This window comes from Tachysurus fulvidraco, chromosome 25 (genome assembly GCF_022655615.1).
Source record: "Tachysurus fulvidraco isolate hzauxx_2018 chromosome 25, HZAU_PFXX_2.0, whole genome shotgun sequence".
Classification (NCBI taxonomy): Eukaryota; Metazoa; Chordata; class Actinopteri; order Siluriformes; family Bagridae; genus Tachysurus; species Tachysurus fulvidraco.
The window spans coordinates 13,088,869-13,113,517 of NC_062542.1; the positions used below are offsets into that span (position 1 = coordinate 13,088,869).

At 40.3% G+C, this 24,649-nt stretch overlaps 1 protein-coding gene across 10 annotated transcripts in view; it reads left to right on the forward strand.

The window, feature by feature from the left end:
- stau2 (staufen double-stranded RNA binding protein 2) overlaps window positions 1-24,649 on the forward strand; it is a 70,594-nt gene that overhangs the window by 40,176 nt on the left and 5,769 nt on the right. For 9 of the 10 annotated variants that reach the window (XR_003444853.2, XM_027174288.2, XM_027174330.2 and 6 more), the window contains one exon: window positions 3,724-3,837. Coding sequence is in view for 9 of the 10 variants with exons in the window: in XM_027174288.2 (XP_027030089.1) it covers window positions 3,724-3,837 (114 nt within the window). In the remaining variant the exon portion in view is untranslated. Of the gene's footprint in view, window positions 1-3,723; window positions 3,838-14,632; window positions 14,693-24,649 lie in introns of those variants that run through there. The other variant, XM_027174344.2, reaches the window with a different exon arrangement.

Consider the following 24,649-nt stretch of genomic DNA (forward strand, 5'->3'; position numbering starts at 1 on the left):
GCGTCAGCTTGACGGTTCACATCCTGGTCATACATGTTATAGTTGCAGGGAATGTGTATCATGTGTGAGTACTTGCTTCTTTGTGGTAATATGAACCGTTAATACCAGAAAAAAAAGCCACTTTCCATACGTGACTATGTGCAGATGGATTTATTTATTAATTCCTTCCTATTATCTGGTGAACTTGGTTTAATGGGCCAGCCTATCTGTGTGCACCTGCTTCCTCTGTAACCGTATCGCAGCGCACTAATGGCCGAGCACTGACTGATGATTGGCTGCTCAGCGTAGCGAGTCTGCGCCTCAATGTGCTCATTGTGCGAGTTTAATCTCGGCGGTAGCAGCGTAGCGTCGGAGCTCAACGATCAGAAACACCACCTGTTCGCACACACTCATTACTGGCCGCTCGTAGTCGCTCCTAATCAGAGGGGCCTGCACTGTTACGATACACACACACACACACCATTACATCATCACTTCACAACATCTCCACGTCAACAGCTACAACACTGTGGCCTAACATTAACAATGTCCACTTTTAGCTTTTCACTCTTTAGACTTCTACAGCCGTATTCAATCCTGTTCCATTCAGGTTTGTTTGTACAGTGCATTTAATAATAGACGGCGTCACAAAGAAATCCAAAAATAGATTTAGTTGCATAATGAACAAGCCACAGGACTCAAGAGGATCCTGTGATGATACTATTTTCAGTGTTGTGTATTGTGACTTGGCAATGGATCGTCTAATGTAGTTGCCGAGATCAATGGTGGAATAAACTGTTTTGTTTTTTAAATCCATGTTGGATCATTCATAGCAGCAGAAAAACATGGACGATTGTAGAAATAGAGCTTCAGTATGAACAGAACGAGCTTTTTTTAAGCAGCACTTAAAGGTCCTTGCTTAGTATTTGTTCACAAATCCAACTATCTGCGCTGGAAACTTCCAAACAGCGTTTTTAATAAAAATAGAACTGTTGCTGATTTTATTGATCTAAATTTTCCCAAATACTTGTGCCGTTTGTCTATACGTGCTGCTTGTTAACGACGAGATCTGTTTGTTAATGACAAGATTTGAAGTACATTTCTAGGATAAAGGATCGATTTCACATAACGTAGCGTAGTTCGATCGTTAGTTTATTCGCGGCTTTCCAGTTTAAAGAACTTTATTTCCTGAGCGCTTGTTGAATAGCTCTAGAAATAAATGTGATGAATTTTAAAAACTCACTTTTATTTTAAAAACTCACTGTTCTTAAATATAGCAAAACTCTAGAGCACGATTGTCATCACCTGTTGAGGATTTCTCCTTATTCAGTCTTGATGATTTCTGAAAGTCTTCAGTGGATTCAGACCTGCTCTAAAATGCTTTCATAGAAAAAAAAAAGAGTCTTCGTTGTGGGAGTGGGTTTTAGGACCCTACTACATTTACATTTATGCCATGTGACTTACTGGGTGATGGGTTAAGTGTCTTGCTCAGGGGCCCAGCAGTGGCAGCTTGGTGGACCTGGGATTTAAACTCACAACCTTCCAATCACCTTAACCACTAAGCTACCACACACCCCTACAAGGAGACTCGGTACATGCCAGAAAATGTCCAGAAATAGCTACTGACTTTTTAACGAGTGGGCAAACAGCACATAACCACAGCAGAACATATCATTTGACCATCATAGTTTTATCATATAGATGAATTTCAAGCCTATTCTGCGTGTCAGTGGAATATTAATGTATTAACAGCTTGATTCTGGACAGCTTTGTCGGTTGTCTTGTTTGACAGCGTGTCTGCACTGAATACCGAACACTGCTTGCGAGTTAATAGGATGAATGTCATCATCTCAGTCGAGGCAGGTTGAACAGAAAAAAAGAAACAAAAAAAAAAACGTCTCTACGATTTACTTTGTATTAATATCTTGTACTCACTAACCCGCTCCCCTTTGATGGAAAAACCAGGAATGATCCAGACATTCAGAAGTCTGTTCCAGACTGTTCTGACAAAGCACACATCACTCTTGACAATAAGCATCTGCCATGTTTCTCTCTCTCTCTCTCTCTCTCTCTCTCTCTCTCTCTCTCTCTCTCTCTCTCTGTTTGTCTTTGCCTCTCTTCTTGTATCTCTTCCAAACTCTCCCTTTTTTCCATCTCTCCCTTCCTGCCACTCTCTCTATATTTAGGCCCCTTCTCTCACTCTGTCTGTCTGTCTCTCTGTCAGTGTAAACAATACTCTAGCAGTTATTAATTGAATGATGGTGTGTACACTAACAGGCGCTGTGTGAATGGGACAGTGTGTGTACTCGACGTGAGTGTGTGTGTGTGTATATGTGTGTAAGTGTGTGAGAGTCGGATCAGTTCCCTCTGTAACGGAGGTGCAGCCTGTTGCTCAGTGTGTGTTTATAATATTTGGACCCTGAGTGACAGTTTGTTCTTTCTCTCTTCCCTGTTTTTTTTGTGTCCTTCCTTCTCTTTCGTGTGTGAAAGCCACATCAAAACCGTCACACTCAGCTCAGTGCGCTCTCTGTTCTCCACATCAAACGCTTCTCCTGTCTCACCTTCTCTGAACCGAGCAGTGGGTAAACACAGCGCCGGACACGATTTTGAGTTTCTGACAAGAGTCGGCTGCTATAGCTGTGGTGTGAAGGAAATGGAGAAGGAAAGAGATGGTTGTGACTCAATTTGTTGACTATTCTCGACTGTTCACTCTGAAAAATACTGGCAAATGTATTGGAAAAACAGTTGAGTTGTTAACTAACAAAAAGAGCAAGGAGTCCGATCAACGATTTATTAACCAGAGGAGGAGGGGCTTATAGCAGATAATTAACAAAACCAACATGTTTAGCCAAGCAATCTCCGTGTCACGTGTGTAGCAGTTAATACACCATAGTTGTGAGTAAAGCACTGAACACATTTCGAGATTTTTAATACCAGTCGCTAGCATTTTGAATTGCTGCTTTGCTAAGAATCTAAATTAGCGGCCTGACAGGTTACTAGCGCTGATATCGGCTAGTTCTATGGCGCCATCTTGTGCTATAAGCTACACTTTATTTCCTACCATGTCTGCTTCGGGGATAGTTTGTTGGCAAGATCTCTAACGTGATCGATCTCTCTTTATTTTAGCTCATAAAATATCTGCTGGCCCTCATTACTTACTTTGAGTGTATGTTTACACTGAGTATCTATCTATTCATCTCTCTCTCTCTCGCTCCTCCACTCTCTCTCACGCTTTCTCGCTCTGTCTCTCTGTCTGAGGTGTATTTAGGTCAGGCATGAAATGATCAAAAAGTGCCTGTGGTGAGACTGGATACTTTATACACACACACACACACACACACACACACACACACACACACACACACACACACACACACACATACACACCCTCCTCCTGGTGTTGAGTACAGTTGGACATATTCTCGTGTCCTTAAAAGACCCTAAGAGTCGAAACTGTGCTGGATTTCCCCTACACACCCTGGTAATATAAACACACTATCAGAGCAGTGAAGGAAGTGTGCTTTAGTACATTTAGGACAAAACCTGAAAGTCACTGGATCACATTCACTCTTAGAAAGTTTAGCTGTAGGGTGTGTATTTTAATAGACATACCCTTTTCTTCTTATAACAATAATAAAAAGAAGAAGAAGTGGAAAAATAAGAGGTATAAGAGCTGCTTCGCTTAGAATTCAAGCTGCACACTTTAGTCCCACACATGACTCTGGCTGTAATTCTGTGTTTCAGGTGCAGTATACGGACAGACAGACGGACACAGAGTTTGTGACATATCTCACTCTCTCGCCCGTTCAGATGACGTTCCACGGCATTGGGAGCTCCATACAGGCCAGCCATGACCAGGTACCTGTTTATATACTACTGCTATATCAGAGTCACTTCATCCCAGAGTATCTGTCACTACACCAGACTCACTTCATCCCAGAGTATCTGTCACTACACCAGACTCACTTCATCCCAGAGTATCTGTCACTACACCAGACTCACTTCATCCCAGTGTATCTGTCACTACACCAGACTCACTTCATCCCAGTGTATCTGTCACTACACCAGACTCACTTCATCCCAGAGTATCTGTCACTACACCAGACTCACTTCATCCCAGTGTATCTGTCACTACACCAGACTCACTTCATCCCAGAGTATCTGTCACTACACCAGACTCACTTCATCCCAGTGTATCTGTCACTACACCAGACTCACTTCATCCCAGTGTATCTGTCACTACACCAGACTCACTTCATCCCAGAGTATCTGTCACTACACCAGACTCACTTCATCCCAGAGTATTTGTCACAGTGTTAGATTTGGTTATCCAATTATATCTATCACTATATGAGAGTCACTTATCCCAGTGTATTTGTCAGTAAACAAGTCAGTTTTCCCAGTGGATCTAGTGCTCCATCTGATTCTGTAAACCAAGTCCATCACTATCATATTCAGTTGTCCCAGTGTATCTATCACTCTTATCATATTTAGTTATCCCACTATGTTTATCACTCTATCATAGGGCATGTGGTAGCCTAGTGGTTAAGGTGTTGTGCTACCAATCAGAAAATTGTGAGTTCGATCCCAGGTCCACCAAACTGCCACTGTTGGGCCCCTGAGCAAGGGCCTTAACCCTCAAATGCTCAGTTATATATATATATATATATATATATATATATATATATATATATATATATATATATATATATATATATATATATATAAAATAATAAAAATAATTAGATAATGTAAGTCGCTCTGGATAAGGGCTACCATACCAAATGGTAGAAATGTAAATGTATTATATTCAGTTATCCCATTGTATCTATCACTATCATATTCAGTTATCCCACTGCGTTCATCATTCTATCATATTTAGTTATCATTTTTAGTTATCCCAGTGTATCTATCAGTGTATCAGGTTTCAGTTTTCCCAGTGTATCTATCACTGTATCAGGTCCAGTTATCCTAGTGTATTTATCACTGTATCAGGTCCAGTTATCCCAGTGTATCTATCACTGTATCAGGTCCAGTTATCCTAGTGTATTTATCACTGTATCAGGTCCAGTTATCCCAGTGTATCTATCACTGTATCAGGTCCACTTATCCCAGTGTATCTATCACTGTATCAGGTCCAGTTATCGCAGTGTATCTATCACTGTATCAGGTCCAGTTATCCCAGTGTATTTATCACTGTATCAGGTCCAGTTATCCCAGTGTATTTATTACTTTATCAGGTCCAGTTATCCCAGTGTATCTATCACTGTATCAGGTCCAGTTATCCCAGTGTATCTATCACTGTATCAGGTCCAGTTATCCCAGTGTATCTATCACTGTATCAGGTCCAGTTATCCCAGTGTATTTATCACTGTATCAGGTCCAGTTATCCCAGTGTATTTATTACTTTATCAGGTCCAGTTATCCCAGTGTATCTATCACTGTATCAGGTCCAGTTATCCCAGTGTATCTATCACTGTATCAGGTCCAGTTATCCCAGTGTATCTATCACTGTATCAGGTCCAGTTATCCCAGTGTATCTATCACTGTATCAGGTCCAGTTATCCCAGTGTATTTATCACTGTATCAGGTCCAGTTATCCCAGTGTATTTATTACTTTATCAGGTCCAGTTATCCCAGTGTATCTATCACTGTATCAGGTCCAGTTATCCCAGTGTATTTATCACTGTATCAGGTCCAGTTATCCCAGTGTATCTATCACTGTATCAGGTCCAGTTATCCCAGTGTATCTATCACTGTATCAAGTCCAGTTATCCCAGTGTATTTATCACTGTATCAGGTCCAGTTATCCCAGTGTATTTATTACTTTATCAGGTCCAGTTATCCCAGTGTATCTATCACTGTATCAGGTCCAGTTATCCCAGTGTATTTATCACTGTATCAGGTCCAGTTATCCCAGTGTATCTATCACTGTATCAGGTCCAGTTATCCCAGTTTGTCTAGCACTTTATCTGATGAAGTTATCCCAGTGTATCTATCACTGTCTGATTAATTTATCACAGTATATCTATCACTCTCACCAGATGTTTGTGTTCGTTGCTAGGCAACCAAATCATTTTTATATCATCTGATAAGTTTCTCTTTAATGCCATATAAAACAGCTTGAGCTACACTTAGACATTAAGTGAACAAAGTGAAAGAGAATGTGTCACAGCCAGCTGAACTAAAACATAGTTTGAGTTCATAAACGTGTGTTTTATTGTGGTGTTTGTTTAGATGGTTGTCACGGTGATGTTGGGATTAAATTCGTCCATATCCGTGGTCTCTGTAAGCCTCAGCATTTGATCACAACACTGACTCGGAGCTAGTGATTGAGACCACATTCCCATTGTTCTTAGAACTGGACAATAGCACAACGTGTTACCATGACAACAATCATAGTGGATCTTGTGTAATTGACTAAGCTCATGAACAAACATACGTGCTGGGATTGGTTGTGTTTATGCTGGGCCTTTAGCTGCTTTTTCACAGAGACCCCATCTCTTTCACTGGGACTAACAAACAAAGAAGCCATGTATCCTTTACTGGGACTGACAAACATAGAGGCCACACCTCCTATTCTTGGATTTAAAAAGAGGCCACGCCTCCTTCAATAGGCCTGACAGAGGCCACACCTTCTTTACTGGGACTGACAGGCACAAATGTCACACCTCCTTTTATTTGTCTCTGCTTTTGGTTTTCAAAGCAGTTACAGTAGAAATGTCACTCCAGTTTGTGTGTGTGTGTGTGTGTGTCTATGTGTGTGTGTGTGTGTGTGTGTGTGTCTTTGTGTTAACTTGTTCATGCAGAAAATGTGACGCTTACGTTACCTAATCTAAACACGGGCTGCCCTTTTGTTCTGCCCTTCAAACCTTCCTCTCTGATGAAGTGCACATTCTGTAGAGGGAACATTCACAGCCACTGGAGTCAAATTAATGCAATTTAGTACACAGCCTTGTTTTTACCAAGAGCAGCAGTGCATGAGTGCCTGTTAGAGAGGGTTTCTTTTCTTCCTTCAGTCTCCAACATAATGGACAGATGTTATAATAACAAATTTCTGGCAAATTTAATGTATTTCATGTACACTCCTATACACTCCTATCGGAATATAACACTTATATTTGTATTCATTTGGAATCTCTGTACAGTGCAGAAACTAAATAAATAAATAAATTAAAGCGCTAAATTCCAGATTTCCACCAAGCTATTGTTTGTAAATCGGATAGAAAAAGTTCTTATTTTGTACTATTTATGTTCTCACTACATACTGCGTTCATAGTATTTATGTTAAAATCAGGATACTGAATTAGAAATATTTCAACAATGAACAACTAAAGATCTAGAAATCTAGAGCACAATGGCCGGAAGTCATTTGGCATGTAGTTAGATAAGGAAGTGAAGACTGACCAGTGTAGGCGTCTCAAACTGCAATGATCTGACTCCTGTACACGATAGTGTGTATGTGTGTGTGTGTGTGTGTGTGTGTGTATGCTGCAGGCACTCTGATAGACCATCTTATCTGTTTAATTAGATGTATTAATGCATTGAAGGCCTGCGTGATAAACATTTCCTGGATTTTACAGATATGCTGCAGTTTCAGACCCAGTGGATCGCCATTTCAGAACAAACGAGCCACTAAGCATTTTAAGACAACAATGAGCGGATTATGCCTAAAATTTACAGCAGTGATCGGAGTGACCACTGCAGCCGACATGCCAAAAGAAGCTGTTTGTCTTATTAACGTCCAGAGAGAAAAAAAAGAGGGAGGCGAGGAAATAACCGTTCATACTTTGCTTGTAGTTGTAAATAAGCATTATTTACGTAATAAGCATGTCACTCAAGTTATTTTTACTCTTACGGGGAAATATATCAAAATATCCATCTAATAACGGAATGAACGTCCCATCGTATAGAATAAAATATAGTAAAAAAAAAAAGAATATAGAAATATATACCTGCTCTATAATGCTTCAGATTAAAAGAAAACCAACGATACTATCAAAGATATATAAAAAAAATACTCTGTTCATTTCACTTTCTGTCTATTCAGTTTTCCAGTCAATCCTAATTTGTGTGGTCAGTATTGTAACACACCTGCTATATAGTGCATGCTGGGAAATCCCCACACTCATTTAGTTTTACTTTCCTCTTTGACTCAGCTCCAGTTGTTTACCGTCTCTGTTTATCGGCGTGTGAAAGCATTTCTAAATATATTCAATCAGATGTCCTTCACTATTCCCGGCTGCCACGAAATCCCAGAATTATCAGTATTACATTCCTCCTGCCGGCAAGTTTCACTTTCATGATGATGAGGTTTTCACGAAATCAACCTGCTCTGTTGTGACCAGGAATTTCCATATGATTGTTGTTAAACCACTGGGGTCCTAGTAAATATCTAGTATGTAGTAAGGAAACAGACTATTAATTATTCATTATTAGTAATAGAAAATAGCACAACATTTTAATGTTCCCTTCCATGATGACAGCTTTAAACAGTCTGAACAGCTATAAACTATAAACAGTATAAAAAGTAAGGTTAAGATCTTATTTACATTACAGCTAAAGAGCTGTCAGTTCCAGGAATCTTATAGAAATCCTTCTAAACAATAAGATTAGAGAATTCAACCGCTTTGAAGTTTAAGACGTATGAAAGACATTGAGCTTATTTTCTTGAAGGAATGCTGAGCACCTGAGCCACTCTGCAGAAAGGAGAAAGAGAAAATGTAGACTTGGGGGAATTTCCACTGCAGGAATTTATTGTATTTCCTAAGAAGTAAACCATTTTTTTTTCTGCTTCCAGGGCAAAGCTTATCGTAACGATTAACCAAACATAAGCTTTGATAGTATGATCATCTTACTAACTGAAAAGCCCAGCATATTTCTGTGAGAAGTGGTGTGACACAGTGGCATCAGGTTTTTGTTTTAACACAAGTCTCAAATGCATAGCATCCTGATGCTGCCAGTAAAATAGCACATGGCACACTGTCCGCATAATGAGTAGCTCTGTGTTGTTGTGGTTCTTCTTAAGAAGTAGCACTGAATATCGGTTTGATGTAATGAACCTGACTTTCAGGATCCATCATGCAACACAGGTCTTTTGTTTCTGATAGTTTGCTGAAGGAAACTGAACTAACAGGCAATAAGAGAACTCTAGAAATAACAACACTAAATGAACGCTTTGTTTTTAAGCAGTGTATTACATCATAATAACTATTACTACAAATACTAGTGCTACTATTACAAATACTAGTATAGCTGCCAGTGTTGGGCAGTAATGCGTTTCTGTAACACAGTTACATTTGACAGTAACTAATACTCTAACACATTACTTTTTAAATAAATCGACTATGTTACCATTACCATATGGTGCGTTTGTCGTTACTTTTTTAAATTAATTCATTTTGTCTAAAGTGTAGCCTACAGCCTAACCTGTTTACAGCAGCGACGCATTGTAGGACTAGTGGATGCCAACCACTGTAAAAACGAAGACGACGCACCGTGGGCGTGTTTCTGTTTATTCAAGTATGTGCGGCAGTAATGGCGAGTCAAGGCGAGAGCAAGACGAGTTTCTCAAAGTTTAAATATGCTCATTATTTCTTTAAAAAGGTAACTAATAAGTTACTTTTAACAGTAATGCGTTACTTTTTGGTGTAAGTACTCAACAAAGTAATTGAGTTACTTTTTGAATGAAGTAACTGTAACTAGTTACTATTTCTTAATAAGCTTCTATGCCTATTACTATAAATACTAGTACTACTACTACTACTTCTACTACAACTACAGTACAACTCCTGTCTAATGCTCTAAATGTAAACTACTCGTACTACTTTTACCTCTACAACTATTAGTTCTACTTCATTTATTACTGCAGCTACTTGTACTACTATTACAAATTTTAGCATAGCTGTACTCCTACTATTATACATACCAGTACTGCTTGTACTATTAATACTGACTGCTACATCCATTATTACTAAAACTACTAGCATTACTACTACAAAAATTACTGCTACAACTTCTACTATTTCAAGTGCTACTTCCGCTTTTATTACAACTATTGTCAAATGCTCTAAATGTAAAGTACTGTACTGGTACTATTACTACTTCTACAAATATTACCACAAATATTATTTATATCACTTCTACTATTTCTACTGCTACTACTATGACTGAGTGCTACATCCGCTATTACTAATACTACCAGCGTTACTGCTACAAATATTACTACTACCACTTCTACTTATACTAGTGCTACTGCTTTTTCTACTTCTACTCCTATACCTACTAAATATACTAGTTCTACTTCTACTAATCCTACTACAAACACTACTACTAGTAGTAAATACTACCATTTCCATTATTGCTACTAGTAATACTACAACAAATATTACTGTTACCATTTATCCTACTACTAGTGCTACTTCTACTACTACTGAACATTATTAGGAGCTGTAGAACGTTTTAGTTAGTTAGTTTTTATGTTAATTGTTTTCTAAATATAGAGTATGTGATTTCTCTCTCTCTCTCTGTGTGTGTGTGTGTGTGTGTGTGTGTGTGTGTGTGTGTGTGTGTGTGTGTGTGTGTGTGTGTGTGTGTGTGTACAAATAAATTGTGTAATTATGTTCTAGTATGCAATCACCCCCTACAACTTCTAGAACAGCCTGACCCCCCACCCCACCCACCACACACACACACACACACACACACACACACACACACACACACACACACACACACACACACACACACACTGTTTCTGAAACCGAATCCCTGTGAATCTCTGCCCTTGGCCACGTGTGAGAGAATCACACCTTCCGTTGCAGCCTGGTGAATAAACAAAGAGTCTTCTCTCGCACACTCATCCCTCCATCATCCACTTCATTTATTAAGACAGAATGGGCCATCAGCAGACGAGTGAGATGGAGACACAGATAGAGAGACAGAAAGTGAGAATGACTGAGGCCTTTGCTGACAATGTAAACATGAACTTGCAGATGAAGAGGAGTGCGATGAAAGCCGAAGAGCTTCAGAGAGCCTGATAACGGACAACATTAGCAGCACCACCTAGTGCAGGGCAACCAAGGGTTAACACGCACTTAACACTTTGGATCTGTTTCTTTTTTTTAGTGGAGAGGGTAAGTGGGTGATTGTAATTGCACACCAGAGGGAGTTTAGTGTTGATGATTAATGATGAAAAGCTCTTTACCCGAACCTCTTGTATGTCGGATATTGAATACAGAGTTTAGTACAGAGTTTTAAGTGCACTATCACACATCGAAGCCCACAAGAACGCTCAGAGAAAGGTTGGGCTTTGTCCCAAACACCTAGCGTATTCTAGAAGTGTTGTCACTGGGATTCATTCTAACAAGTCATGCTCAGCGGGAACACTTAAGAAACATGTGGTTTGTGACAGCAGTAAGGAATACTGCATCACTTACAGCATTCACAAAGAGAAACACTTTGTGCTATCTGAGCCTTCTGACTCGTCAGACAATTAGTGGTTAGCAAGATAGCTCGGTTTTCTGTACTTAAAATCATAGCGAGATAAATAGTTAGATAGGAATCAGAATCAGATTTATTGGCCAAGTGTGTTGACACACACAAGGAATTTGTTTCCAGAAGTTTGTGACTCTCAAAAGTACAGACATACACAATACTATACAAACTAGAAAAGACAATAATAATATATAGGATTAATAAATAAATAATAGATAGGAACTTCAAGGAAAAAACAAGACAATGATGCAATTTCTATAACAACTAAAAAGAATAGAAATAAAAATAGACAATGGAGTTTAGATGGAATGAAAGAAAAAAGTGACTAGATGCGTGAATGAATGGACAGGAGGAAGTAAACTGAAGAAAAACAAATGTATAGAAGAAAGAAAGAAAATGACATTGAGACATTGAGTAAAAAGCTTAATGAAAAATAATAATGAAATGAATTAAGTTTAACAACATAAAATAAGTAAAGAAAGAAATAAGATTAATTAAAAAAACAAAAACAAACATACATATACATACAGACTAAAAAGAAAATTAATTTATTAAAAAAAATTACGAAAGAAAAAAAAACACAGCACACCTCTCTGGGAAACAACCCAGAAAGCCTGGGAATGAAGTGACTCTGTACATTAAGAGTTTTGGACTTTTCACAGAAAAGGGTAAAAAGGTGTGCGGAATGACAGTTTAGGGACATTGTGGTGATTATTGTGCTGCCTAAGGATTAAATGTCGTACTCAGCACACTTTCTCTTCAGATTTGCACCACAAGCAGTCTCGCTCTGATGTGGTTTCATCCCGTCTACTGTGACTCGGCTTCACAAAGCCTTCAGACTTACGCTGAATTATGGGTATTAAAAAGTAAACAGCTTCTCTTAAAACATTTATGCAGCTCTGGATCTAAGGTTCTCCTACGTTAGCCACCCCCCACATCCCCAACCCACACACACATACAAATACATGACTGCAGGGTAAAATGGTGTGGCTAAACCTGACGCGAGGCTTTTATTTTTAACCAACATTAGTTCACAGACGTTGACAGGTAAACACTGCATAATGAACACTCTAACTTTTAAGTTTCTCTGTATTATCGGGCAGGTGGGTGTGGGTGTGTGTGTTGGGTGGGGAGGGGGTGGATGATAAAGACGTTAAGCTCTGCTCAGTTAGGTGTTAAATTTATTAACACTATGCTAACAGGAGTCAGTGTTTAGCCAACAGTCATTGATTAGTGATGTTATAAGAGTGTGTGAATTCACACACACACACACACACACACACACACACACACACACACACACACACACACACACACACACACACACACACACACACACACACTGCTGAGTGTGTGATGATTAATGGCTTCTTCCACTCACTACCCTTGAAATGGAGATTTGGTTAAAGTAGATACATTTAAATTTAAATTGAAAAACATGTAACGCGATCTCACCTTCAAACCTTCAAAAGTTTTCCAACTTTTGTCTGTCTTGTTTTCTCTCATGAACCTCATACTAACATTGTCAAACTGATTAGAATGGCAGAGTCTTTACTTTCTTTATTTACCCTATTGCCTCGTTAACCGCTAATCAGTCACTTAGCTAGTACACTATATAGCATAAAGATTGTCTTTGCTAGCTAGTAACAAAATGTACTTTTAAAAAAAGATGTCGCTTTAATAATGTGCCAATGTTTGATTCAAGTCCCCATTGAATCTGGACTTGGATTTAATTCAATTTATTTTTTGTTCTCTAGTGGACGCCTTCAACTTTTGGCCCACTCACATGTTTACGAATACTTCTAAACCTTCTAGTCTAAACCAGGCCTTAAACAACCTCATTAGAATCTTTCATAGCTAGTATTTTTGTTCACATCCTAAACCGAATGTTCTTTTGTTTACTTGTCTTCTATTTTATCGGTAGCGGAAAAAGTTTCTAAACATTTCACAAGCATCGGGGACCCAGCCATACAGGCTTTCCTCTAGGTTCTAGCATCTACATTAGTGGCAATGCAGGTTAAACGCGGCACTTTTATTTGATACTTGACACGTGTTCAGTGGTGAAGTGCCTTTCAGCATTTAGCAACCAACAACAAAACCTTGTCAGCATGTAATTACGGTCACACACACAAACACATGAGTGAGAGGATAGTAAGTGTTATTGTTCATTGACTCCAAACCTTATGCTGATTTATTCACTTTACACTTAATTTGATTTCTTTTTTGGAAAAATTTCTTACCACACACACTCAAACACACACATACACACAAAACCGCATTCAGGGTATCTCGCTTTTTGAGATGAGTCCGGCAACCTGAGAATGTCTCCCTCTCTGTGTCTCTGTCTCTCTGTTAATGTAATTTCATGCGTCAGGAAGCAGACATCATAAAACGGGGTTAACACCGGGTACAGACAAGGTGTCACACACTCCTGTGGTTAAAACAAACAGCCCCTTTGTGTGTGTGTGTGTGTGTGAGAGTAGTGTGTGTGCATGTGTGTGTGTGTGTGTGTGTAAATGATTGTTCTTTATATAAATCAGGTCTCTGTTAGTGTGTCCATACTCTACTAAAGTTCCCACAAAGCCAGTGTGTGATCTGTGTCCTTATAATGTTTACTTTCCATGTATGTGTGTATATCTGCATGTGTTTCTGAGTGTAAACAGTGACCATGTACTTTATAAAACAGGTCTTTTTTTTACTAAAGTTCCCACAAAGCCAGTGTGTGATTAGTGGCCCTGTAATGTCCTATTTCCATGAATGTGTGTGAATTATATCTTACTATTCAAATACTTAGTCTTATCTGAATAACTAATAACACAGTATCACTTGTTTAGAACCTGGACGTAAGCAGCGATCCAGAGTATTCTTACATGCACCATTTCATCCTTTCATTCTGCAATAAAATTAGACTTTATTTTCATTTAGTTCTATACATTTTCTGTTCCCTAGTGGACATGTTCACACTATGGCCCACTCACATGCTGATGAATACATAGGTGCAGAGGACTAAACCGGGCCTAACACACCATCCTTAGAATAATTTTTTATAGTATGGAGGAATTACACAACTACAAGACGTGATGTTTAATGACAATGGAAACATATTTGGAAGTAAAAAATTATTAGAACTGCTGTCACGGTATTGTGTGTTGTTCAGTGTGTGCATGAGAAGTGGATGAAATGTGGAGTACAGACAAACTGATGGACGGTGAGCAGAGGGGTGATTTATATCAGCGAGTGTGTGAGGGAATGTTTGGAGAAGCGCAGAAGGCCGTTAACACCCTGACCTCTGATACGGCGAGCAAACGCAGGAATTCTGGAGTGAAGAAAAAAGAGATGAGATGAGTCGCATACACCAACGCCGCGATCTGTTCTTTTCGTTTAGGGGCAGCTGTGCAGCCCTACTCCCATCCCTCACTTCCCCCTGAGCCTACTGCCTAACCCCATCTACCCCCCCCCCTGCCCTGCTCCTCGGCTTTACAGCTTTCCACTAGTTCTAATTAACACCATCTTAATCGCGTGTTAAATCCCGTCGCCTGGTGTTTACTGTCTGTTTGCCGTGCAGTAAAGTGTGAGGGAGCTCATAAAACCGAGTGTGTTAATGTGCATTTAAAATGGTGTGTGAAGTGTGTGTGTTAAGCCCTGTAGACTAAGCATTAGCTTCTGTATAATGTTTAGATGGCAGATACTTGTATACTGATGTATCTGAACAAGAGTTATTTTAGAAAAAGAAAAGAAATAGAAAATAGCTCGCTTGAACTAAAATTTATGTTTTAAGTGTTTTAAGTCCTGTGTTGAAGCCGCTGCTGCCGTGTCCTTTAGCTCATCGGTATAATGACAATTTGATCTGATTTGTAGCTTTCTGACATGTCATTTAAGAAGGGATTAAAGCAAGAGAAATGATTGCATTGTGATTTGGAAACTTGAAATGAGCGAATGTATGGAAAATTTGTAAAAATGCTGTAGATTTGTCATTTCAATCTAGACTAAAACGAACGGTAAACAAATCTTTAAAACATCACTGACTATTATTTGTTTTTGTCAAACACTTAAATGACAATAAATCTGAAAACTCCAAAACTCTCACCTTATTCTGAGACCTTGATTATGCACCCTAAATATCATAAGACCTTCTTGGCATTAATTGTTGTCATTAAAACGTGATGGTATTTAATAACTATTGGTTTAATATCTGAGAATCAGAACACTGAGGTAAACACTGCCACTAATTTCATCATTGCACTGAGGAACCAGCAGAGTTTCTCTCTGTGCTTCAGGGGTTTCCTCCTGGTTCTCAGGTTACCTCACCCAGACTGAAGACATGCCTTGTAAGCTGATTGGCAAAATTGTCTGTAGTGAGCAATTGTGCAAATGGATTGGCACCCCGTCCAGGATGGAGATAGACTACAGGGTCCATGCGACATGTGCTACAGAAAATGGATGGACTTCGGAAGAGGGAATGTTTGTACTCTCTCTAGCCTCTTTCCAGAATACAGCAAAAGGATGGATAGAAAATGTTGACAGTGCAGAAAATAAGGATTAAACCATTTGTTCTTGTTGCCTTGGAAATCTGAGCATGTTATTGGCACTTCCTGTTAGAGGTGTATGGAGTGAAACACACTATATGACTGCACATAGGGTTCAGTTACCCTGATCAGTTACCTGTGGGACACACACACACATCCTTCAAGTGTGTAAAGTGACCTGTGGGCACTCAGTGTGTCATCATTTATGCTCGTTTAAGTGTCTCTATCTGTCTCGCTGTGTCGTTCTGTCTTCCACAGTAAGCCAACGCCACACGGAGCATCTGTTAAATAATCCAAATTCCAGATTTTTTACCTTTTGATGGAATTTAAGGTCACAAAAATTATTCCCAACGGAAAGAAGAACACACTGTTAAGGAAGTCATAAATTACACACACAGACACACACACGTCCGCATGCACAGAAGAACAGTATGGTTCATTTACAGCGAAGATGACACAGAGGGAACAGATAAAATCACTACTGGCTGTGAAGTGTCTTTTTTTGACATCTCAGTAAGTTACAAGTTTTATAAAGCCTGCAACAGACTGTTACATGTGTCTGTGTGTTAGTGTGTGTGTGTGTGTGTGTGTGTGTGTGTGTGTGTGTGTGTGTGTGTGTGTGTTTGTGTGTGTCTGTGTGTGTGTGTGTGTGTTTTTGATTGGACAATCACCTCTATCTATCTATCTGTCTTTATGTCTGTCTGTCTGTCTGTCTTTGAGGTCTTTCTTTCATTCTCTCTCTCTCTCTCTCTCTCTCTCTCTCTCTCTCTCTCTCTCTCTCTCTCTCTCTCTCTCTCTCTCTCTCTCTCTCTCCCTCCCTTTGTCAATATGGTGGGGAATCAGGTTAGTTCATTTCGGGAACCTCTCCAGTGAGCTACTCCAGCTTGAATGTACGGATTATAATTAATGATGTGAATGTGATATGTGAGTGTGTCAGATAGAAAGATTTGCATATTCAATTTTATGTGGGATAAATGTCATGAGGATTCCCCTCTGCCCTGAAGCATCACACAGGTACACACACACACACAGTCACATGCTGTCATACATAAAGCACACATTGTGTGAGCTTGAATAAAACACACAGGCTGAGAAGAGGAAAGGTCTGACCCTCAGATAAACACTGTACGCATGCAAATGGCACCTGTGTTATCATGCTTAGTGGGCGGGGCTTTCACCTGGCGGCCACGTGGAGGAGCAGCGTGGGCGTGTAATCACTGTAATCACTTCCTGTATTTGCATGAGTAATGAACTGAGACACGACGGGACTCTATCAAGAAATCAGTTGGGGGCTGAAATCAGAGCATGCTTATTAAAGGTTTTATTCAACCTGCAGGAGCCTGACACTCTAACACACAAAAATACACACACAAACACACACAGTGAGCTGCTTTTCATTTACATTTTACATTTACATTTACATTTACAGCATTTGGCAGACGCCCTTATCCAGAGCGACGTACATAAGTGCTTAAATCTCTAACACTGAATACATTAATGCTGGTTCACTAGGTTACATACTTAAGATACCATGAGTTTAAAACATTTGTTCAAAGTTACAATGAAAAAGTGTCAAAGGTTTTTTTTTTTTTTTTTTAAATGCAAAAGATAAGGAAAGAAGTGCTAGTTGAAGTGCTTCCTGAATAAGTAGGTCTTCAACCGCCGCTTGAAAATAGCCAGTGACTCGGCTGTCCGGACCTCTATGGGAAGTTCATTCCACCACCTTGGTGCCAGTACAGAGAAGAGTCTTGTAGTATACTTGCCTCTTACCCTGAGAGATGGTGGAACCAGTCGAGCAGTGCTGGTAGATCGGAGGTTGCGGGGTGCAGTGCGAGGAATGATGAGGGCTTTGAGGTAAGAGGGGGCTGGTCCATTTTTGGCTTTGTAGGCCAGCATCAGTGTTTTGAACCGGATGCGTGCAGCTACCGGAAGCCAGTGGAGGGATCGCAGTAGCGGGGTGGTATGCGAGAACTTTGGCAGGTTGAAAACAAGCCGGGCAGCTGCATTTTGGATCATTTGCAGAGGACGGATTGCGTTCATAGGTAGACCTGCCAGCAGTGCATTGCAGTAATCCAGTCTAGAAATGACAAGAGACTGAACAAGTACCTGGGCAGTCTGTGTGGACAAAAATGGCCGAATCCTTCTAATGTTGTAGAGAAGAAACCGACATGAGCGAGTCACATTTGCAACATGAGAGGAAAAGGACAGTTGATTGTCCATGGTTACCCCAAGGTTGCGAGCTGTGGCTGAAGGGGAGATCAGATCGTTGTGCAAGGATATAGCAAGATCGTGACCTGGGGATGAATCACCTGGGATGAACAGCAGTTCAGTTTTGCTAGGATTGAGCTTTAACTGATGAGCAGTCATCCATGATGAAATTTCTGCCAGACATGCTGAGATCCGGTCAGAAGCTGTGGCATCTGAGGGTGGGAAAGAGAAGATAAGTTGTGTATCATCAGCATAGCAGTGGTAAGAGAACCCATGTGATGAAATAACTTCACCAAGAGAGTGAGTATACAAGGAGAAAAGAAGAGGACCAAGTACTGAGCCCTGTGGGACGCCAGTGGAGAGTCTGCGTGGAGCAGATGTCACTCCCCTCCATGTTACTTGATATGAGCGTCCTTCCAGGTAGGAGGCAAACCATTCCCAAGCTGATCCGCAAATCCCAAGACTCTTGAGGGAGGATAAGAGAGTCTTGTGGTTGACCGTATCAAACGCTGCTGAAAGGTCAAGGAGGATAAGGACGGATGATAGTTTGGCTGATCTAGCAGTATGTAGCTTCTCAGAGACATCCAAAAGGGCTGTCTCTGTAGAGTGAGCTGCTTTAAAGCCAGACTGTTTGGGATCTTGGAGGTTGTTCTGTGAGAGATAGACAGACAGTTGATTATAGACAATGCGTTCCAGAATTTTTGAAAGAAATGAGAGAAGTGATACCGGTCTGTAGTTACTGATGTCTGATGGATCCAGAGCAGGTTTCTTTAGGATGGGAATAACCCTTTTTCCACTAAAGCTTTACAGTTCTTACTGTTTTTATTCACTGTTGTATGTTGGATAAAGCCTGGTTTTATTCTTCCACTGGAAACACTCCAGAGGCTTCAGCACTTGGTATGTTTTGGGTATGAAGTTGTTCAAGTCATGTCCGTAAAAGATGCGAAGGTGTTTACGAGCTGAACGCACATTAACACCACCACAAAATCGGAAGTAGGGCATTTTTTTTTTTGAGGTCCCTGTTTTGGTGGAATCAAGAGACGTGATGTCTGTAGCTGATTTTAAACTTCTTGAAATGTAATGTTAACTCCACTCCAAAGCTGATTATGAAGCATTTATGTTTTATTTTCCAAAGTGTTTGTCGATATCAGCTGTGAAAACAAAGCAAGTGGACAGATTTGTTCTTTCTGCCTGATATAAAATGGGCAACATTCTGCTTTAAGATCAACTGAATTTAAATCGAATTCAGTTTTGCTAGCAGACAAGGGGAATGTGTAAATGTGGACTTCATCTGGACTCGAGTGTAGCCATGGTGTACAGAACAGTATCTGTTGTAAGATATCTAATAGAGATTGAAAAAGGGATAGGCGGAGGATAGAGAGGATAAAGCAAAAAGCATTTTAGGTGATGATCATGTGGTATACTGACATGCTGCGAATCAGAAATGCGTACACACCACAGTGGAGGTGTGCAATTCGAATTCGAGTTGTTGGTTAAAACGGAACACAGAGACCTGGCAATCCATTTTCTACTAAACACATGTATCATAGCATAGTGTAGAGTTTTAGTAAATCTGTTCATTTAATAGCAATTTACAGTAGCTGGAGATATCGTTCATTTCAAATCAAACAGCTTCTAGTCAGTAAAAGATATTTTTTTGTCCAAGTAACACAGACAAGTGCTCCATTGTTTTTCTTTTCTAGTCCTACAGATTCAACAGGTTTTTGATCTGATGAATGAACATAGGAAATGAAATGAGGTAATGACACAGTGTTGTTTCTCTACACAAAGAGATGTTTGGACCTTTCCTCACACCTGTGTTGACTGAATGGAGGAGAAAGAGAAGTGTGTGAGCGAGCTGGACCCGAAATTCCACGACTCCCTCCTATCGGCTCCTTTCCTCGCTCCCTCCCTCCCTCCGCCAGTGTGATTTCACAGCTCGTTGAGCCGAGCGCTCTGGAATGTCCTGTCTCTGATGAGCGGCACGTTTGAAGCCGAGCTCGTGCGCTGCAGCTGCACCGACCCTCAAAGACATAAAGTTCACTTCCAGTGCGTGCATCTCTTACCCACTTTCAGCTAAACGCCGTGGATTTACGACTCTGTCCAAAATACTCAAATCCAGGATGCATTAGTGTTGGTTTTTTGTTTCTTTTTTAACTAGAATGTCAACAGCTTTAAGGCTCTTAAGGCTCAATCACTTGCATTTATGTCCAGTTAGTCTCCCTGCTAGAATTTCAAATGGGTTAAGGCCCTGTCCCAAATTCATGTCCATACTTACTGAGTTCTTTTTAGAATGTCAGTCATTTTAAGGCTCTGTCTTAAAATTTAAATCATCTGTTGTTAATTTTCGTACCAGAAATGTTAACAGCCATGTTAAAGACCCTGTCCTAAATTCATGTTCAATAATGCTACAAGAAAAGTCAACGTTAAGGACCTGTCCTAAATCTCCATTCTGTTTCATATGTTCTTACAAGGAAACCAGACATGTTAGAACCGTCTTAAATTTACCTTCACTTATGCCCCTTTTCCACCAAGTTTGAGTGCTGGTTCAGAGCCAGAACCTAATTTAAAATCAGGTTGTGACTAACAAGACAAAAAGGAATGATGTTAGAGCCATTTTTAAATCATTTTAAATCAGGATTCGTTGCGTTTGGATGCCAGTGTGGGTTCCCAACATAACGTTGCTGTATAACTTTGTATACAGTGACATAAGACTTGGCTCTGTGATGGCTCTCTAGTCCATGGAAAGGCAAACCGGTTCTTAGAAGGCTCGCCAGTGGAACCAACGTCAAACCAACACTAGCTCTGAACCAGCACCCGGTTCTTTCTGGTGGAAGGAGGCATGTGTGATTCGTTTTAAGGCCCAGATCCAGATAATGAAACAAATCGAGTCAGTTCCACGAGGTCTTATTTATAGAACTTATTTTTTATTTGAGCTGGAATTCTCAGAGGCTGTATGTATTACCCATAATGCACTGTGAGTGTTTGTATCAATACAGAAAAAGCATAAAATACAGAAACATAACATTCAGCTGGCTGTGTAATGACGTAAAAGTGTTGTCGCTGACACGGAGCTAGTGATGATGGAGTAGGGATGACGTGAACACAAGTGTCCTCCATCAGGGTAAATAGATGCAAATGTGCTGAATGAAACACAGCATGTTTTTAACTGATACAAACAGAGATGAGAGTAAAAGACCCAAATTTATACAGACTAAAACCATAACTGTCTGTTTTCTGATGAAGAATTTTAGATGACAGAAGGAATGGATTCAGCTTTATGTAACAGCTGTACAGGAGGACTGCGGACACTGTGACATCATCAGTTGTGTTAGGTTTCCTCAGATGCAGCCAGCGTTGTGTAATAAGAAAAACTAAGATGTGATTTTCCATTCAGCCTGTGGTTTGGACAGTATCACCGCCCAGAATCTGCTGGGAAAAGACCCGCTGCTCTGTGTGTGTGCCTGTGTATGAGTCAGAGAGAGTGAGCGAGAGAGAGAGAGAGAGAGAGAGAGAGAGCGAGAGACGTACGTGTGTGTGTGTGTGTGTGTGTGTGTGTGTGTGTGTGTGTGTGTGCGTGTGTCCGCACCTGCAGAGTGTTTGATTGCGTTACAGCCTGTAAGTCTGTTTATAGTCGTGCCAAAGATGCTGAGTGTCACCGGTTCTTAATGGAGGACTAAATGGGCTGTGTCCTAATAACGATGAGGTGGCAAGCAAAACAAATGATGGACTTGGCGATCAAAGGGCAGCAGGGAGCCGGCACTGATTCTCTTGGATTGGGACGGAGCCTCACAGTGGTGGGAAACTCTGCTGGATCATGAGAAACACACACACACATGCACACACACGTACACGCACACACACACGTACACGCACACTGGGATTGTACTTCATCCAAAACAGCAAGTGATCAGGTCAGATATTATGGACACAACACACACACACACACACACACACACACACACACACACACACACACACACACACACACACACACACACACACACACAGTTTGTGTCAGGATTCCTTGCTTATCCATTTCTACTGTACAGAGAGAAATTCCCTGACACTCAAACCTTTGGCAGTATCCCAAATGCTACTTGATAGAACTGTTCCTTACTAGGATTTGCCCTACCAAGTCAACTTAAACCAGTATGTGGTTTGTGACACTGAATACACATGACTATCCTTATCACCAAGTAAAAAAACTTGAACAGGTGAACATTCAGCCGTAAGTACACTAACTAGTCACAAACTCTTTCATTCAGGACAGTGCAGTATTTATTGAACGTGAAACGAGCTAAAAGATGTTTTAAGTACAGATAAACACTGCTTCCTCCCAAAGAGCTGGTGTGTATTATGATATGATGAGAATGAAGACAACAACAAATAATCAGTAAACATGAGCATGAAAAGTACAATTCTAGAAGGAAAACGGTTTGCTATGACGGTAGTGTAGGGTCGTTTGTGGTAAAACTGTTTATTACAATGCTAATGTTGGACTAGCTCTTTTACTGTAAAGCTAGTTTGTGGTTAGCACTTTTACTTTAAAGCTAGTTTGTGGTTAGCACTTTTACTTTAAAGCTAGTTTGTGGTTAGCTAGTTTAAAGCTAGTTTGTGGTTAGTACTTTCGTTTTAATTCTAGTTTGTGGTTAGCACTTTTGCTTTAAAGCTAGTTTGTGGTTAGCACTTTTACTTTAAAGCTAGTTTGTGGTTAGCTAGTTTAAAGCTAGTTTGTGGTTAGTACTTTCGTTTTAATTCTAGTTTGTGGTTAGCACTTTTGCTTTAAAGCTAGTTTGTGGTTAGCACTTTAACTTTAAAGCTAGTTTGTGGTTAGCACTTTAACTTTAAAGCTAGTTTGTGGTTAGCACTTTTTCTTTAAAGCTAGTTTGTGGTTTGTGGTACTATTATGTTAGTACAGGACTAGCTCTTTCACTGCAATGCTAGTTTGTGTTAAACATGGTATAACAATGCTAGATATTTTGCTTTAAAGCTAGTTTGTGGTAAACCTGTATATTATAATGGTAGTATAGGGTTAGCTCTTTTACTGTAATGCTAGTTTGTCATAAAACTATTTATTACAATGCTAGCGTATTTCTAGCTCTTTTGTTTTAAAGCTAGTTTGTGGTAAAATGGTAAAAAAAATAATGCTAGTATAGGCCTAGACTGTTAATAAAATGCAAGTTTGATTTGAAAGTGTTTCTTGTGTAGAGGCCGATCTAGTGGTGTTAAATTTACTCACAGTGGTTTGAAAGAATTCAGAAAGTGGTATTAGAAAAAAGCTAATCTGGTCATTCTGTGTTCACACCACACTCACACACTCTCTCACACACACACACACACACACACACACACACACACACACACACACACACACACACACACACACACACACACACACACACACACACACACACACACACGTCTTTGTTCTGTGTGTTTGTGTGTGGTGAAGTATCCAGTTTGAAGGGTTCCATGTTCCTCTGGGACGAATCGCCACTGTTTAGCCAAGACGAGGGTGCAATCAGGGAGGCCATTAAAGCACATGAGAAAAATGAGGCGTCTCTGTCCTCTGACACACTCTCTCCGTCCTTCTTCCAGCACAGCCTTTTAGTGCGCTCTCACATATTTACATATTCAGCCTGATGTCACATTCCCCATCCGTCCTGTCCCCCCACGCCCAACCCCCCCACTGGCCTTTGAACTCAGCGGCAAAGTGATGAATGAAACCCGGGCTAGTGTCTTTAGCCTGGAAACATCCATTCTGTGGCTTAATGTGCGTGTGCTGAGAGGTGGTGTGTGTGTTATCTGAGTTAGCGCCATTTAGCGTCTCAGCTAACTCGTCTGATGTCTCGGTGACTGAGACGAACCACTTCCAGGTTGTCGCTCTAAAATAAACATGGTTCTGAGGGCCGATGTCTCAGCCATCCTCACTCCGTCTCATTAGAAAAAATAACGATGCAGCCGACGACAATTAGGAAGGATAATGGTGTGTTTGTCTTACGTTGATGGATGCTGAGTGTGTCCCTCTGTCTTTCCTTCTCTCTCTCTCTCTCTCTCTCTCTCTCTCTCTCTCTCTCTCTCTCTCTCTCTCTCTCTCTCTCCCTCTCTCTCTCTACCTCTCCCTCCAAGGCCTGGAGCTTATCTGAATCGTTAGAAGCTGATTGTTTACCCAGAAACTCTAATCGCACATACACATCAGTAATCAGCACTTTAATGGCACTTTATTAGATGAGAAAGAATGAGATTTTCCCAGCATGCTTTGAGCTGGACGTTTTGTACATGTACTGTATGGCCTCTGTATTCAGAAAAAAAAACTTTCTGGAACTGATTATAAAGACTAGCTTGAGAAAGTTAGTCTCATCAGCCATACTGTATAGTATGTGTTCATGGCAGTTACTGGTTGTGTCTCAAATCACATACTTCACAGAGCATTATAG